The 18,662-nt window shown below is 44.5% G+C and overlaps 1 protein-coding gene across 4 annotated transcripts in view; it reads right to left on the bottom strand.

The window, feature by feature from the left end:
- sh3gl3a (SH3-domain GRB2-like 3a) overlaps positions 1-17,624 on the bottom strand; it is a 60,372-nt gene extending 42,748 nt beyond the window's left edge. For 2 of the 4 annotated variants that reach the window (XM_065012214.1, XM_065012213.1), the window contains exon 1: positions 17,402-17,624. In XM_065012214.1, the coding sequence (XP_064868286.1) occupies positions 17,402-17,446 (45 nt within the window). In that variant the 5' untranslated portion in view covers positions 17,447-17,624. Of the gene's footprint in view, positions 1-5,765; positions 5,794-17,401 lie in introns of all 4 variants that reach the window. The other 2 variants (XM_065012215.1, XM_065012212.1) reach the window with 2 other exon arrangements.
- Positions 17,625-18,662: the final 1,038 nt, after the last annotated feature.

The following is an 18,662-nucleotide window of genomic DNA, read 5'->3' as shown; positions in this document are numbered from 1 at the left end:
TAGTTAGATACAGTAGGGCATCTAGTACTAAGTCTACATCCATACTAATGTAAGAGTTGATACCTAACATGTTGTTATTGGATTAGTTAGATACAGTAGGGCATCTAGTACTAAGTCTACATCCATACTAATGTTGTTATTGGATTAGTTAGATTGATACCATCCAACAATGTTGTTATTTGTTATTGGATTAGTTAGATACAGTAGGGCATCTAGTACTAAGTCTACATCCATACTAATGTAAGAGTTGATACCTAACATGTTGTTATTGGATTAGTTAGATACAGTAGGGCATCTAGTACTAAGTCTACATCCATACTAATGTAAGAGTTGATACCTAACATGTTGTTATTGGATTAGTTAGATACAGTAGGGCATCTAGTACTAAGTCTACATCCATACTAATGTAAGAGTTGATACCTAACATGTTGTTATTAGATTAGTTGGATTACTTCCGGGTTGGAGCGAGCGGTCGCATCCGCACTCGGTCCGCAGGTAGTATTACATTTCATTACATTTCATTATAGTACAACGGTTTGATTTGTCTAATCTTAGCAATTTCTTCTTAGCTAGCTACATAGCCGTCTTTGTATCATAGATAATTGCGTAATTATCGTATTTCGTCGTCCTAACGCAGTCTACACTGCTATCTGCCCAGCAGCTAGCCAGCTAGCTAACGTCCACCGTCTACCGATTAGCAGCACAACTATTACACTCAACTGAACGACTTGATTAGTGTAGTGTTAGCTAGCTACATAGTTGTCTTTGCTGTCTTCGTATCCAAGATAATTGTGTAGTTTAGAGTGTGTAGTTTTAGAGTGATTATCTTAATTTACCGAGGTTGGCGAGCCAGCTATTTGTCGTCCTTAACGTAGGAGACACTGCTAGCTAGCCAACAGCTAGCCAACGTCTACCGAACAGAACTTCCGCACTCAACAACCCGGTCGCATTTCGCTTCGCTCCACAGGTAGTATCACATTTTCATTTCATTTCATTACAGTACAACGGCTTGATTTGTTTGATCGTAGCTAGCTACATAGCCGTCTTTGTATCAAAGATAATTGTGTAGTCTAGAGCGATTTCCTAGGTTAGCTAGCCAGCTATTGTCGTTCTTTTAACGCAACGTAACGTAATCAACACTGCTAGCTAGCCAGCTAGCCCCGAATAGCAGCACAGTAGAAACTATTACACTCAACGGAACGACTTGATTAGTGTAGTGTCAACAACGCAGCCACTGCCAGCTAGCCTACATAGTCAACAACGCAGCCACTGCCAGCTAGCCTACTTCAGCAGTACTGTATCATTTTAATCATTTTAGTCAATAAGATTCTTGCTACGTAAGCTTAACTTTCTGAACACTCGAGACGTGTAGTCCACTTGTCATTCCAATCTCCTTTGCGTTAGCGTAGCCTCTTGTGTAGCCTGTCAACTATGTGTCTGTCTATCCCTGTTCTCTCCTCTCTGCACAGACCATACAAACGCTCCACACCGCGTGGCCGCGGCCACCTAATCTGGTGGTCCCAGCGCGCACGACCCACGTGGAGTTCCAGGTCTCCGGTAGCCTCTGGAACTGCCGATCTGCGGCCAACAAGGCAGAGTTCATCTCAGCCTATGCCTCCCTCCAGTCCCTCGACTTCTTGGCACTGACGGAAACATGGATCACCACAGACAACACTGCTACTCCTACTGCTCTCTCTTCGTCTGCCCACGTGTTCTCGCACACCCCGAGAGCTTCTGGTCAGCGGGGTGGTGGCACCGGGATCCTCATCTCTCCCAAGTGGTCATTCTCTCTTTCTCCCCTTACCCATCTGTCTATCGCCTCCTTTGAATTCCATGCTGTCACAGTTACCAGCCCTTTCAAGCTTAACATCCTTATCATTTATCGCCCTCCAGGTTCCCTCGGAGAGTTCATCAATGAGCTTGATGCCTTGATAAGCTCCTTTCCTGAGGACGGCTCACCTCTCACAGTTCTGGGCGACTTTAACCTCCCCACGTCTACCTTTGACTCATTCCTCTCTGCCTCCTTCTTTCCACTCCTCTCCTCTTTTGACCTCACCCTCTCACCTTCCCCCTACTCACAAGGCAGGAAATACGCTCGACCTCATCTTTACTAGATGCTGTTCTTCCACTAACCTCATTGCAACTCCCCCAAGTCTCCGACCACTGCCTTGTATCCTTTTCCCTCTCGCTCTCATCCAACACTTCCCACACTGCCCCTACTCGGATGGTATCGCGCCGTCCCAACCTTCGCTCTCTCTCCCCGCTACTCTCTCCTCTTCCATCCTATCATCTCTTCCCTCTGCTCAAACCTTCTCCAACCTATCTCCTGATTCTGCCTCCTCAACCCTCCTCTCCTCCCTCTCTGCATCCTTTGACTCTCTATGTCCCCTATCCTCCAGGCCGGCTCGGTCCTCCCCTCCCGCTCCGTGGCTCGACGACTCATTGCGAGCTCACAGAACAGGGCTCCGGGCAGCCGAGCGGAAATGCAGGAAAACTCGCCTCCCTGCGGACCTGGCATCCTTTCACTCCCTCCTCTCTACATTTTCCTCTTCTCTCTCTGCTGCTAAAGCCACTTTCTACCACTCTAAATTCCAAGCATCTGCCTCTAACCCTAGGAAGCTCTTTGCCACCTTCTCCTCCCTCCTGAATCCTCCTCCCCCTCCCCCTCCTCCCTCTCTGCAGATGACTTCGTCAACCATTTTGAAAAGAAGGTCGACGACATCCGATCCTCGTTTGCTAAGTCAAACGACACCGCTGGTTCTGCTCACACTGCCCTACCCTGTGCTCTGACCTCTTTCTCCCTCTCTCTCTCCAGATGAAATCTTGCGTCTTGTGATGGCCGGCCGCCCAACAACCTGCCCGCTTGACCCTATCCCCTCCTCTCTTCTCCAGACCATTTCCGGAGACCTTCTCCCTTACCTCACCTCGCTCATCAACTCATCCCTGACCGCTGGCTACGTCCCTTCCGTCTTCAAGAGAGCGAGAGTTGCACCCCTTCTGAAAAAACCTACACTCGATCCCTCCGATGTCAACAACTACAGACCAGTATCCCTTCTTTCTTTTCTCTCCAAAACTCTTGAACGTGCCGTCCTTGGCCAGCTCTCCCGCTATCTCTCTCAGAATGACCTTATTGATCCAAATCAGTCAGGTTTCAAGACTAGTCATTCAACTGAGACTGCTCTTCTCTGTATCACGGAGGCGCTCCGCACTGCTAAAGCTAACTCTCTCTCCTCTGCTCTCATCCTTCTAGACCTATCGGCTGCCTTCGATACTGTGAACCATCAGATCCTCCTCTCCACCCTCTCCGAGTTGGGCATCTCCGGCGCGGCCCACGCTTGGATTGCGTCCTACCTGACAGGTCGCTCCTACCAGGTGGCGTGGCGAGAATCCGTCTCCACACCACGTGCTCTCACCACTGGTGTCCCCAGGGCTCTGTTCTAGGCCCTCTCCTATTCTCGCTATACACCAAGTCACTTGGCTCTGTCATAACCTCACATGGTCTCTCCTATCATTGCTATGCAGACGACACACAATTAATCTTCTCCTTTCCCCCTTCTGATGACCAGGTGGCGAATCGCATCTCTGCATGTCTGGCAGACATATCAGTGTGGATGACGGATCACCACCTCAAGCTGAACCTCGGCAAGACGGAGCTGCTCTTCCTCCCGGGGAAGGACTGCCCGTTCCATGATCTCGCCATCACGGTTGACAACTCCATTGTGTCCTCCTCCCAGAGCGCTAAGAACCTTGGCGTGATCCTGGACAACACCCTGTCGTTCTCAACTAACATCAAGGCGGTGGCCCGTTCCTGTAGGTTCATGCTCTACAACATCCGCAGAGTACGACCCTGCCTCACACAGGAAGCGGCGCAGGTCCTAATCCAGGCACTTGTCATCTCCCGTCTGGATTACTGCAACTCGCTGTTGGCTGGGCTCCCTGCCTGTGCCATTAAACCCCTACAACTCATCCAGAACGCCGCAGCCCGTCTGGTGTTCAACCTTCCCAAGTTCTCTCACGTCACCCCGCTCCTCCGCTCTCTCCACTGGCTTCCAGTTGAAGCTCGCATCCGCTACAAGACCATGGTGCTTGCCTACGGAGCTGTGAGGGGAACGGCACCTCAGTACCTCCAGGCTCTGATCAGGCCCTACACCCAAACAAGGGTACTGCGTTCATCCACCTCTGGCCTGCTCGCCTCCCTACCACTGAGGAAGTACAGTTCCCGCTCAGCCCAGTCAAAACTGTTCGCTGCTCTGGCCCCCAATGGTGGAACAAACTCCCTCACGACGCCAGGACAGCGGAGTCAATCACCACCTTCCGGAGACACCTGAAACCCCACCTCTTTAAGGAATATCTAGGATAGGATAAAGTAATCCCTCTCACCCCCCTTAAAAGATTTAGATGCACTACTGTTCCACTGGATGTCATAAGGTGAATGCACCAATTTGTAAGTTAGTCTGGATAAGAGGGCATCTAGTCTAAGTCTAAATACTTAAATGTAAATGTAAATGTAGTTAGATACAGTAGGGCATCTAGTACTAAGTCTACATCCATACTAATGTAAGAGTTGATACCTAACATGTTGTTATTGGATTAGTTAGATACAGTAGGGCATCTAGTACTAAGTCTACATCCATACTAATGTAAGAGTTGATACCTAACATGGGCATCTGTTATTGGATTAGTTAGATTAGTTAGATACAGTAGGGCATCTAGTACTAAGTCTACATCCATACTAATGTAAGAGTTGATACCTAACATGTTGTTATTTAGGATTAGGGCATCTAGATAAGTCAGTAGGTTGATACAACATGTTGTTATTGGATTAGTTAGATACAGTAGGGCTCTAGTACTAAGTCTACATCCATACTAATGTAAGAGTTGATACCTAACATGTTGTTATAGGATTAGTTAGATCTACAGTCTACATCCATACTAATGGGCATCTAGTAGGGCTAAGTCTACATCCATACTAATGTAAGAGTTGATACTAATGTTGTTACTAATGTAAGATTAGTTGATACCTAACATGTTGATACCTAACATGTTGTTATTGGATTAGTTAGATACAGTAGGGCATCTAGTACTAAGTCTACATCCATACTAATGTAAGAGTTGATACCTAACATGTTGTTATTGGATTAGTTAGATACAGTAGGGCATCTAGTACTAAGTCTACATCCATACTAATGTAAGAGTTGATACCTAACATGTTGTTATTGGATTAGTTAGATACAGTAGGGCATCTAGTACTAAGTCTACATCCATACTAATGTAAGAGTTGATACCTAACATGTTGTTATTGGATTAGTTAGATACAGTAGGGCATCTAGTACTAAGTCTACATCCATACTAATGTAAGAGTTGATACCTAACATGGTGTTATTGGATTAGTTAGATACAGTAGGGCATCTAGTACTAAGTCTACATCCATACTAATGTAAGAGTTGATACCCAACAGTACAGTGCAGTAACAGTATTGGCCTTCAGCACTGTTTTCAAAACAATCACACGCATCAGTTCTGAGAGTTCACCCTGTCATTTCCCATTGATGCTGCTACTGATACTAACTGAGACAACTGAACACTGATAAGCTACTACATTTCCTTTGAAAAAAACAGCTGCTTTCAGTATTTCCCCTGCTTTCCTGAATCTCCCCAGGAGAGGTTCTAGTGGGAATTCAGCAGGACTTTGGAAGGGGAGAGATGGAACAGCAACAACTGGCCAGAACACTATGATATACAGCTGCTATTGAAAGTTTTACTCACCCCTTGCACAGTCTTCACATTTTGCTGCCTTAAAACGAGAAGGGATACATTTCAGGGATTTTTACTCTACACATCTACACATCCTCCTCCACATTATCATGGTGAAAGACAAATGATAGAAAATGTTCCAAATTAATCAAATAAACTAAGATGTCTTCACACCCCAGAGATGATACTTGGTGGAAGCAACTTTGGCAGCAATTACAGCCTGTCATCATTCTAAATAAGATTCTATCAACTTTGCACAACTCTTAGGGCAACAGTTATCCATTGTTTTTGTCAAAATGACACAAGCTCAGTACATTTTTGTGGAAACCATTACTGGACTGCAATATTCAAGCCTTATCTCTGAATATGTGGAGTAAGTTGTGTACATCTGTAGGAAATAAATCAATTGTAATGCATGTTTTATTTCATTTTAAGGCAGGAAAATGTGAAGATTGTGTAAGGGGTGTATAGACTTCCATTTGCCACTGTATCACTAAGGCCAGGACATGGTGAACATCATAGATCACCATAGCCACACTCCACACCAGCGAAAGGTCAGAACCCATTATAAACAAAACATCTCAGGCATGAATATTTTAAGGGCCTGTCAAGAGGAATGATGGTGCTTATTTAACAGAGAGAATTATTTTGGGGAGAGAGAGAGTGAGAGAATGTTCTTTTGAGAGAAAGAGCTAATATTATTGTTGGAGAGAGAGAGAGAGAGCTACCGTTCTGTAGGGGAGGGAGGGAGGGAGGGCTAACGTTCTTGTATGAGGGAGAGAGAGAGAGCTACCGTTCTGTAGGGGAGGGAGAGAGAGAGAGCTACCGTTCTGTAGGGGAGGGAGAGAGAGAGAGCTACCGTTCTGTAGGGGAGGGAGAGAGAGAGAGAGCTACCGTTCTGTAGGGGAGGGAGGGAGGGAGGGAGGGAGGGAGGGAGGGAGGGAGGGAGGGAGGGAGCTAGCTAACGTTCTTGTATGAGGGAGAGAGAGAGAAATAAGGTATAAATACGAATATTGAAAAATGAATACTACAGCAGCTGGCTGTAACCAACTTGTTAGTGCTTTGAAAGTGAGTAGACTAGGACCAGGGTGAAGTCTGATGGCTTTAAACTACGAGTGAATCAGATTCAGGGTTACAAAATGTAGGTAATCAAGAAGGAAAATGCAGGATATATGGAAAAATCTTACAATTCTATCTTAGATAGAATTGGTGTCGTGCCACAAGGTCATGAAAAGGTCAACCACTGCCCTGGGAACAACTGTTAGGTGGACCACTATGCCATAAGCCGCACGCACACACACACACACACCTACACCTACACACACACACACACACACACACACACACACACACACACACACACACACACACACCACACACACATCTACTGATGACCTGGTTGAAAATCTAAAGCCCCTCTTGACCGATGATGAGCACCAACATCAAGCTTATCAATAATCATGAATTACATTGCAGACCCAGTAGGTCTGGGGCGGCAGGGTTGCCTAGTGGTTAGAGCGGTTAGAGCGTTAGACTAGGAACCGAAAGGTTGCAAGTTCGAATCCCCGAGCTGACAAGGTACAAATCTGTCGTTCTGCCCCTGAACAGGCAGTTAACCCACTGTTCCTAGGCCGTCATTGAAAATAAGAATTTGTTCTTAACTGACTTTCCTAGTTAAATAAAGGTTCAAAAAAAGAAAAGAAAAAGGTCTGAGTACATTATGTAGCTGACACACTGACACACATTCAGATTCAGCAGATCAGATGTTTATCTAGTCACACGCACAGGGTCTCAGATGTAGTTACAGTAAAACACTTCAGTTCTGAGCTCCAACAGTGCAGGTGTGAATTATAAATATAATTACAACGATAATATATATTATATACAGTGCCTTCAGAAAGTATTCAGACCCCTTGACGTTTTCTACATTTTGTTACGTTACAGCCTTATTCTGAAATTGATTACACACAATACCCCATAATGACAGAGCAAAAACAAGTTTAGATATGTTTGCTAATTTATAAAAAATAATTAAAAACTGAAATATCACATTTACATAAGTATTCAGACCCTTTACTCAGTACTTTGTTGAAGCACCTTAGGCAGCGATTACATCAGAGACTTCTTGGTTATGACGCTACAAGCTTTGCACAACTGTATTTTCTCCCATTCTTCTCAGCAGATCCTCTCAAGCTCTGTCATGTTGGAGGGGGTGCGTAGCTGCACAGCTATTTTCAGGTCTCTCCAGAGATGTTCAAGTTCATGTCCGGGCTCTTGCTGGGCCACTCACGGACATTCAGAGACTTGTCATTGCCCTGTTGGACGGTGAACCTTCATCCCAGTTTGAGGTCCTGAGCGCTCTGGAGCAGGTTTTCATCAAGGATCTCTGCACTTTGCTCCGTTCATTTTTCCCTCAATCCTGACTAGTCTCCCAGTCCCTGCCGCTGAAAAACATCCCCACAGCATGATGATGCCACCACCATGCTTCACCTTAGGGATGGTGCCAGGTTTCCTCCAGACGTGACACTTGGCATTCAGACCAAAGTGTTCAATCTTGGTTTCATCAGGCCAGAGAATCTTGTTTCTCATGGTCTGAGAGTCCTTTAGGTGCCTTTTGGCAAACTTCAAGCGGGCTGTCATGTGCCTTTGTCACGCCCTGACCTTAGAGATCCTTTTTATGTCTCTATTTTGGTTTGGTCAGGGAGTGAGTTGGGGTGGGCATTCTATGTTTTGTGTTCTATGTTTTCTATTTCTGTGTGTTTTGCCGGGTGTGGTTCTCAATCAGAGGAAGCTGTCTATCGTTGTCTCTGATTGAGAACCATACTTAGGTAGCCTTTTCCCACCTGTGTTTTGTGGGTAGTTGTTTTCTGTTTTGTGTCTTTCTGCACCAGACAGAACTGTTTCGGTTTTGTTCGTTCTCTTCATGTTTTTTTTGTTAATCAGTGTTCAGTTCCAATAATAAAGATGTACACGTACCACGCTGCACCTTGATCCTCCTTCCAACAGCCGTTACAGCCTTCTGTCTTGCCACTCTACCATCAAGGCCTGATTGGTGGAGTGCTGCAGAGATGCAAACATTTCTAAAAACATGTTTTTGTTTTGTCATTTTGGGATGTTGTGTGTAGATTGCTAAGGACATGTGTTTTATTTAATCTATTTTAGAATAAGGTTGTAACGTAACAAAATTAGGAAAACGTCAAGGGGTCTGAATATTTTCCTAAGGCACTGTATATAGTGCATTCGGAAAGTATTCAGACCCCTTCCCTTTGTCCCAGTTCTTCCATGGCCTGTATACACACCAGACATGTCACCCACTGAGCAGGTCTGTGATGCTCTGGATCGACGTGTTTAGTTTACTAAAATAAAATGGATTCTGCAGGTTGAAAATCCAGGAACAAGGTGTGGAGAACAAACATTATTATTTGTATTATTATTATTTTATTAAGCTACAGCCTTGATTAGCAAATGTTCTTAGGCAGATATTTAATGAATGACTAAATCCAATCCACTGGTGTGCAGGAAGTGTGTGTGTGCACTTTGCTGGCTCCTCTGTACAAGGCCTCACAACACAACAAGATAAAGTGACGGAACAACTGGTCAGGGTCCACTGGAGATGGCTGGTCAAAGCTCAATGGACATCCTGCTTCTGCCTGTCTGCCGGTCTCTCTTTCAATCTGTCCTGCCTGTCTGTCTGTCTGTCTCTCTTTCAATCTGTCCTGCTTCTGCCTGTCTGTCTGTCTCTCTTTCAATCTGTCCTGCCTGTCTGTCTGTCTGTCTCTCTTTCAATCTGTCCTGCTTCTGCCTGTCTGCCGGTCTCTCTTTCAATCTGTCCTGCCTGTCTGTCTGTCTGTCTCTCTTTCAATCTGTCCTGCTTCTGCCTGTCTGTCTGTCTCTCTTTCAATCTGTCCTGCCTGCCTGTCTGTCTGTCTCTCTTTCAATCTGTCCTGCCTGCCTGTCTGTCTGTCTCTCTTTCAATCTGTCCTGCCTGCCTGTCTGCCTGTCTCTCTTTCAATCTGTTCTGCCTGTCTGTCTGTCTGTCTCTCTTTCAATCTGTCCTGCCTGTCTGTCTGTCTGTCTCTCTTTCAATCTGTCCTGCGTGTCTGTCTGTCTGTCTGTCTCTCTTTCAATCTGTCCTGCTTCTGCCTGTCTGTCTGTCTCTCTTTCAATCTGTTCTGCCTGCCTGTCTGTCTGTCTCTCTTTCAATCTGTTCTGCCTGTCTGTCTGTCTCTCTTTCAATCTGTTCTGACTGTCTGTCTGTCTGTCTCTCTTTCAATCTGTTCTGTCTGTCTGTCTGTCTCTCTTTCAATCTGTCCTGCTTCTGCCTGTCTGTCTCTCTTTCAATCTGTTCTGCCTGTCTGCCTGTCTCTCTCTCTTTCAATCTGTCCTGCCTGTCTGTCTGTCTGTCTCTCTTTCAATCTGTCCTGCTTCTGCCTGTCTGTCTGTCTCTCTTTCAATCTGTCCTGCTTCTGCCTGTCTGTCTCTCTTTCAATCTGTCCTGCTTCTGCCTGTCTGTCTGTCTCTCTTTCAATCTGTCCTGCCTGCCTGTCTGTCTGTCTCTCTTTCAATCTGTCCTGCCTGCCTGTCTGTCTGTCTCTCTTTCAATCTGTCCTGCCTGTCTGTCTGTCTGTCTCTCTTTCAATCTGTCCTGCTTCTGCCTGTCTGTCTGTCTCTCTTTCAATCTGTCCTGCCTGCCTGTCTGTCTGTCTCTCTTTCAATCTGTCCTGCCTGCCTGTCTGTCTGTCTCTCTTTCAATCTGTCCTGCCTGCCTGTCTGCCTGTCTCTCTTTCAATCTGTTCTGCCTGTCTGTCTGTCTGTCTCTCTTTCAATCTGTCCTGCCTGTCTGTCTGTCTGTCTCTCTTTCAATCTGTCCTGCCTGTCTGTCTGTCTGTCTGTCTCTCTTTCAATCTGTCCTGCTTCTGCCTGTCTGTCTGTCTCTCTTTCAATCTGTCCTGCCTGCCTGTCTGTCTGTCTCTCTTTCAATCTGTCCTGCCTGCCTGTCTGTCTGTCTCTCTTTCAATCTGTTCTGCCTGTCTGTCTGTCTCTCTTTCAATCTGTTCTGCCTGTCTGTCTGTCTGTCTCTCTTTCAATCTGTTCTGCCTGTCTGTCTGTCTGTCTGTCTGTCTCTCTTTCAATCTGTCCTGCTTCTGCCTGTCTGTCTCTCTTTCAATCTGTTCTGCCTGTCTGCCTGTCTCTCTCTCTTTCAATCTGTCCTGCCTGTCTGTCTGTCTGTCTCTCTTTCAATCTGTCCTGCTTCTGCCTGTCTGTCTGTCTCTCTTTCAATCTGTCCTGCTTCTGCCTGTCTGTCTGTCTCTCTTTCAATCTGTCCTGCTTCTGCCTGTCTGTCTGTCTCTCTTTCAATCTGTCCTGCCTGCCTGTCTGTCTGTCTCTCTTTCAATCTGTCCTGCCTGCCTGTCTGTCTGTCTCTCTTTCAATCTGTCCTGCCTGTCTGTCTGTCTGTCTCTCTTTCAATCTGTCCTGCCTGCCTGTCTGCCTGTCTCTCTTTCAATCTGTCCAGCCTGCCTGTCTGTCTGTCTCTCTTTCAATCTGTCCTGCCTGCCTGTCTGTCTCTGAGGATGACCGTGAAGAGGGAGCGAAGCATAATAAGTGATAGTGGAGACTGGAGAGAGAGAGAGTGCTAGGAGCTTTGTTAGGACATTCAGAGACATCTCCTGGGACAGCTAGATTACACAAGCACTCCTACATGTCAGTGGGGAAATTACTTCCATTCCGTAGGCCTTAATGAGATTTCTGACAGAAGACAGGACAGCCCTGTCACTGTGCTGGGCTTGGCATTGAACAGAAGCTGTTACGGTCTGTGTGTCGGAACTCAGAATACAACAACGACAAATGTTTTTTTTGTGTGTTCATATTTCTTCAGTCAATCTTTATTGTCCCATAAGGGAATTTGGTGTGCAGGCAGGATGACACACAATGACACTATTGTGTGTAGAATGTTGGGCTAGATAATGTTGTCAAAAACAGTGGAAATGGAACATTGTTTGATAGAGACACTCAATGGAAGAAGGAAGCAGTCTGGTTTCCAAAAGACCCTTACACACACACACACACACACGCACATGCACACACACACACAAGCCAATTTCAGCTACACAACACAGGATATGAAACATTGTGACCTTAGACTTCAGAATGTCACCTGTCACACCACAGTGGATTACATGACTTGCTAAATTCAGCTCAGCTCATGGCTCCTTATAACAGTTTTATAACAGCCACACGTAGTGATGATCTTGGGTCAGTTTATAATTTTCCCCACTAATGGTTAAGGTTAGGATTGGGGAGGGTAAACTGATCCTAGATCTATACCTAGAGGAAACATAACCCCAGAGCCCTATTTACACAAAAATAATGGCTGCTGGATTTCCCAATGGAACTCACAATAGACAGCTGATAAACTGCCAAAATGTTAATGAGCTGAAAACCTGCCACACAGTTTGGCTGAGTCCTCTTTAACATGAATGATTCATATGTTTTTTACGGGGGTGTTAGCCGCATTCAATACCGTCATTACACAATAGCTTCCTTTAGCTACTGTAATGGATTTCATGTTCCCCAGCTAACGTGCTGAAACACACCATTAAAAAAACACATTTAAACCCAGTGATAACATCGCACTCACACACACACACCTTGTATACACCACACACAACTGCACTCACACACACACCAAGATGAAACAGCATGCACCTTGACCTCCATTGATAAACACACATGCAGACAGGCTAAACACGGTCCCCTGATAACACACAGTATTTCTGACTGACAGGGACTACTGTATGTACAGAGTGGAACAGGTATTGTCTTTTACCTTGAAAGAGAACCGTCTGGCAGTGATGGTTTAATACTGCATATGTACTTTGAACTTCTACCCATGCAGACCATTGTGTCTAACTAGAGGAGGAAAGTCTTCTACTTTGGTTCCTCTCAAGGTTTCTTCCTACCTGGGTAAACTGACCTGGCCAAGAGGCCTTGGCATCCACCATTGGAGGGGACACGCTACTATATTACATACTGTATATAATGGTTGGTGTGTGATGTTGGGTGGAAGGTAGCCTAGCGGTTAAGAGGGTTGGCCCAGTAACTGAAAGGTTGCTGGTTCAAATACTGAGCTGACTAGGTGAAAAATCTGTTGATGTGCCCTTGAGCAATGTACTTAACTCTAATTGTTTGGGATAAGAATAAATGTATTTATTTTTAAATGACGTGTCCCTAAGTATTGACTACCTTATTTTACAGCCTGTTAGAGCCTGACTCAGGTCAGTAAGTTTACTCCACCCAGATACATAAAAAATGTACAAGATAAAGAACGGGGCGACAGATACCCATAAACCTTCTCTCAGACAATGGCTTCATCTTTCACTCTGAAGGAGTGTAACCAGGGTAATGAGAGGACTTCACACCGTAAACAGAGTAGTGGAAGGTTAAGAGACCACCACCGCACATAACAGAAACAAATTATCATTTACATTTACATTTAAGTCATTTAGCAGACGCTCTTATCCAGAGCGACTTACATTATCACGGGGGAGATATAGGGAGGGGAGGGGAGAGAAGGCTACAGTATTGTGTTTGCTGTCAGTCACAGGTTGCATCCCAAAAGGCACCCTACTCCCTATATAGTACACTGATATTGACCCCTATAGGCCCTTGTCAAAAGTATTGCACTATATATGGAATATGGTGCCACTTGGGACACAACCACACTGTTGTCATAGTGTCAGAATGGATCACACTTTGATGTGATCAAGTAGAGGTAGCTTCATAAACACTACTGGGTGTGACTGAACACACACACACACACACACACACGCCTGTTTGTCCAATATTCCATTCCGCTTCCCTTTAGGTGAATAACAGTGGAAAATCACGCCGATTGAACCGAATAACAGGAATGAGTTTAATATCTTTGGTGGTACATTACCAGACAGGAACCAGATAAAAAACATGATCTGCTGAGGCAGTAAAACCAGACAGACGGACGGACGGACGGACGGACAGACAGACTGAAAATACAGTTACAATGTTCAGATTATTGGAAATATGTGGACATTTACCACTAAATGAATCATTTTTAATAACTTTTACCCAGCTGCATAATCAGATAATAATGCATATATTCAACCTCATGGTCCCACGCAACAACTGAATGAGAATGTTCTACCGTGATGAACACGATCCATTCTCAGAGCATGGTAATGTGAATCCACACACACGTACACACACACACACGGTCTATCATGAGTAATTGTCTCCTGACCCCTCCTGTCTCAGCCTCCAGTATTTATGCTGCAGTAGTTTATGTGTCGGGGGGCTAGGGTCAGTTTGTTATATCTGGAGTACTTCTCCTGTCCTATTCGGTGTCCTGTGTGAATTTAAGTGTGCTCTCTCTAATTCTCTCTTTCTCTCTTTCTTTCTCTCTCTCGGAGGACCTGAGCCCTGGGACCATGCCTCAGGACTACCTGACATGATGACTCCTTGCTGTCCCCAGTCCACCTGGCCGTGCTGCTGCTCCAGTTTCAACTGTTCTGCCTTATTATTATTATTGGACCATGCTGGTCATTTATGAACATTTGAACATCTTGGCCATGTTCTGTTATAATCTCCACCCGGCACAGCCAGAAGAGGACTGGCCACCCCACATAGCCTGGTTCCTCTCTAGGTTTCTTCCTAGGTTTTGGCGTTTCTAGGGAGTTTTTCCTAGCCACCGTGCTTCTACACCTGCATTGCTTGCTGTTTGGGGTTTTAGGCTGGGTTTCTGTACAGCACTTTGAGATATCAGCTGATGTACGAAGGGCTATATAAATTGATTTGATTGTTCTGATATGTCACATTCCAGCGCCATGCTGTCTTTTCGTGCTGAGTAATTGTGGTGGAAGATAGGCAACAATGTACGTATTAGAAAAGGTAACTGAATTCTTAATGAGAATGTAAAATAGACTGATTATACAACCAGTGTGACATGTTTGTACTTGCTTGGACCAAAACTACACTAGTTGGTCTACTATATGGGAATAAATAGGTTGTGTGCCTAGAGACTGACCCATTTTCTTTGCGATGTGTGCTGTCTATTCAGTGTGCACGTTATCTAGGTTGTCTGGTAACAAGTTAACTATCTCCACATGTGAAAAGATATATTTTAGCCTACACAGCATGGCATCAGAATGTGACTTCGAACACAACAAGGGGTTTCTTGAAAACAAGTGGGAAAAGATTCTGACAGACAGACAGGCAGACATTCAGTTGAAGCCGGAAGTTTACATACACCTTAGCCAAATACATTTAGACTCCGTTTTTCACAATTCCTGAGATTTAATCAGAGTAAAAATTCCCTGTCTTAGGTCAGCTAGGAACACCACTTTATTTTAAGAATGTGAAATGTCAGAATAATAGTAGAGAGAATGATTTATTTCAGCTTTTATTTCTTTCATCACATTTCCAGTGGGTCAGAAGTTTACATACACTCAATTAGTATTTGGTAGCATTGCCTTTAAATAGTTTAACTTGGGTCAAACGTTTCGGGTAGCCTTCCACAAGCTTCCCACAATAAGTTGGGTGAATTTTGGCCCATCCACCCTGACAGAGCTGGTGTAACTGAGGCAGGTTTGTAGGCCTCCTTGCTCGCACACGCTTTTTCAGTTCTGCTCACAAATTTTCTATAGGATTGAGGTCAGGGATTTGTGATGGCCACTCCAATACCTTGTTGTCCTTAAGCCATTTTGACACAACTTTGAAAGTATGCTTGGGATCATTGTCCATTTGGATGACCCAAGCTTTAACTTCCTGACTGATGTCTTGAGATGTTCCTTCAATATATCCACATAACTTTCCTTCCTCAACATGCCATCTAGTTTGTGAAGTGCACCAGTCCCTCCTGCAGCAAAGCACCCCAACAACATGATGCTGCCACCCCCGTGCTTCACGGTTGGGATGGTGTTCTTCGGCTTGCAAGCGTCCCCTTTTTTCCACCAAACATAACAATGGTCATTATGGCCAAACAGTTCTATTTTTGTATCATCAGACCAGAGGACATTTCTCCAAAAAGTACGATCTTCGTCCCCATGCTCAGTTGCAAACCGTAGTCTGGATTTCTTATGGCAGTTTTGCTGATCAGGTTCAGGTTATGTCGATATAGGACTCGTTTTACTGTGGATATAGATACTTTTGTACCTATTCCCTCCAGCATCTTCACAAGGTCCTTTGCTGTTGTTCTGGGATTGATTTGCACTTTTCGTAACAAAGTACGTTCATCTCTAGGAGACCGAACGCGTCTCCTTCCTGAGCGGTATGACGGCTGCCTGGTCCCATGGTGTATATACTTGTGTGCTATTGTTTGTACAGATGAACGTGGTACCTTCAGGCATTTGGAAATTGCTCCCAAGGATGAACCAGACTTGTGAAGGTCTACAATGTTTTTTCTGAGGTCTTGGCTGATTTCTTTTGATTTTCCTATGATGTCAAGCAAAGATGCACTGAGTTTGAAGGTAGGCCTTGAAATACATCCACAGGTACACCTCCAATTCACTCAAATGATGTCAGTTAGCCTATCAGAAGCTTCTAAAGCCATGACATCATTTTGTGGTATTTTCCAAGCTGTTTAAAGGCACAGTCAACTTAGTGTATGTAAACTTCTGACCTACTGGAATTGTGATAGAGTGAATTATAAGTGAAATAATATGTCTGTAAACAATTGTTGGAAAAGTTACTTGTGTTATGCACAAAGTAGGTGTCCTAAACGACTTGCTAAAACTATAGTTTGTTAAAAAGAAATGTATGGAGTGGTTGAAAAACGAGTTTTAATGACTCCAACCTAAGTGTATGGAAACTTCTGACTTCAACTGTACTTTACAGGCAGGCAGACACACTTTACAGGCAGACAGACAGACTTTACAGGCAGACAGATGGACAGACAGACCAATTGTATAATATAAATAGGGAAGGGAGCTACACTTCTGAAACAAGATAGCAAGATATCTTCATCAACTCACAACTGAGGCACATTGGGTGCTACCATGAAAGATCATTGCCTAAAACTAGGCTAAAGGACAGCAAAGCAGGTGGCTGGCAAGCTAGCTGGGAGCCCGTTGAGAACTTGACCAAAAGGAGGTGGACAGCTTGTGGTACTGCTATGTTCTCCATTGTATGTTGAAGTCTTTGTTAAGCCTGCGAGCAAATGCATATCAGTCAGGAACCCTATTCAGAGAAAAGCACCATCTGGCACATTAATGATAAAATCGCGCTGGCAAGCAAAACAATCCCAAATTTGGAAAAAGGACCTGCTGCACTTGCTACTAGTTGCATGTCGCCTACATGTTTTTCTCTCTCTAGGCTCAAGTAGATCGCTCGCTCCCGACCATACATGCACATTCCTGACAGCACTGGAGGCACCGGGACAGAAAATACACAACACAACAATGATGTCGACTCGCTACTTGTAAGCTTGATTATGAAAGCGAGAGTGGATAGGAACTAATAGACCATGACGTCAAGCCATAAATATTGCTTTATTATATTGTCGTTGTTTGTATAACAGATAGATCAACGTCATGTTTAGATAGGTTCATTAAAATCATAACGTTATGATTATACATTACCACTTATTGTGATATAACGGGGCGTCTCCTGCTCACCTGACTGGCTTTGTGAAATTGCTTCTTCAGCCCTGCCACCGACATCCTCAATGGTGTACCGATTCACTTTTCAGAGAGATCTGACAGAATACGATCTAGATGGGGCAATCACAACAATATAACGGGGTCTATTCCGTGGCGCTCCCCTCGTTGCTTCCCGTCCGCTGGCGTTTCTCCGCTACAATGTTGCCGCTGCTTGCGTTGGAGGAGCAGGTTTCTGTATCGCAGAGATGTCGTGCGTTCTCATTCCTGATTGGTAGAAAGCGCTAAGTTTATGTAAATTTGATCAAGCGGTGGAAGCCCACGCTTAAAAACAGGATACGACGGAAAGAGAAAGCGAGAGTACCCTATTTGTGAGTCGTGATGTCGTTAATTTTCATAAGTATTGATTGGCAAATAATTTCTCTGGTATTGTATAGTTTCATGATTTATTACATACTTTCTGCCAAGGAAGTCCATGCTATTGGTAGGGCTACAGAAGGGAAAGGCCTATATCACCAACTCAAACTGCAGGTGCAACAAAAACATTGTCTTTTGGCCATACTTATGTTTGTTATTTATGTTGTTTTATTCGGGCCCCATTACAATGTCTAGGCCTAATTATGAAATATGTTCTGAAAGACTTTGCTGCCCCCTGCTGTAATGGAACAGAATGTGCAGCAAGTTACGGTCACTGGTCAGCTGGTTTGTTGTGTCCATTGGATACAGTATGGGGAACCTTTGCGTGAGTAGTGTTCTATAGCTACATCAGGCCAGAGCCGAGAATTTAGATAAATACATGGTTCTGCTTCAGGGTATAAAGCCTTTCATTATACATGTTCTACATTCATTCTAACTATGCTACATTGGCAACACTTTACTCAGGAACCTTCTACAAGGCCTATATCTGTACCGAATAATGACATAGCAGATTGTAGGCAGTTAGGTTATGAGTTACCCAGCAGTGCTTCCTGGAAGCCCTCAGAGTATTTACACTCATTAAAAAATGCATTGTCTTCTATTAGCTCTCCTAGCGGCATACCCTGGGCTGTATTCATTAGGGTGTACCATAGCAAAACATTTTGCAACAGTAAACGAAAACAAGTGTTCGTTATTGGACAAGTTTAGGTAGTCCCTCCCTGTTTTAGTCTGTTTTCTTCTGTTTGGTGCCTAATGTCTACATGCTATTTGCTGATTCACATGGGTCCTGACACATACATCCAAGGACTGTCAAGAGTGTGTTCACCAAACCAGAGCATGCAGAAAGTACAAATAATGTATT

The sequence above is a fragment of the Oncorhynchus nerka genome, linkage group LG27, assembly GCF_034236695.1.
Source record: "Oncorhynchus nerka isolate Pitt River linkage group LG27, Oner_Uvic_2.0, whole genome shotgun sequence".
Taxonomy (NCBI): domain Eukaryota; kingdom Metazoa; phylum Chordata; class Actinopteri; order Salmoniformes; family Salmonidae; genus Oncorhynchus; species Oncorhynchus nerka.
Note: the sequence above shows the minus strand (reverse complement) of the source record. Positions and strands in the feature narration are given on the sequence as shown.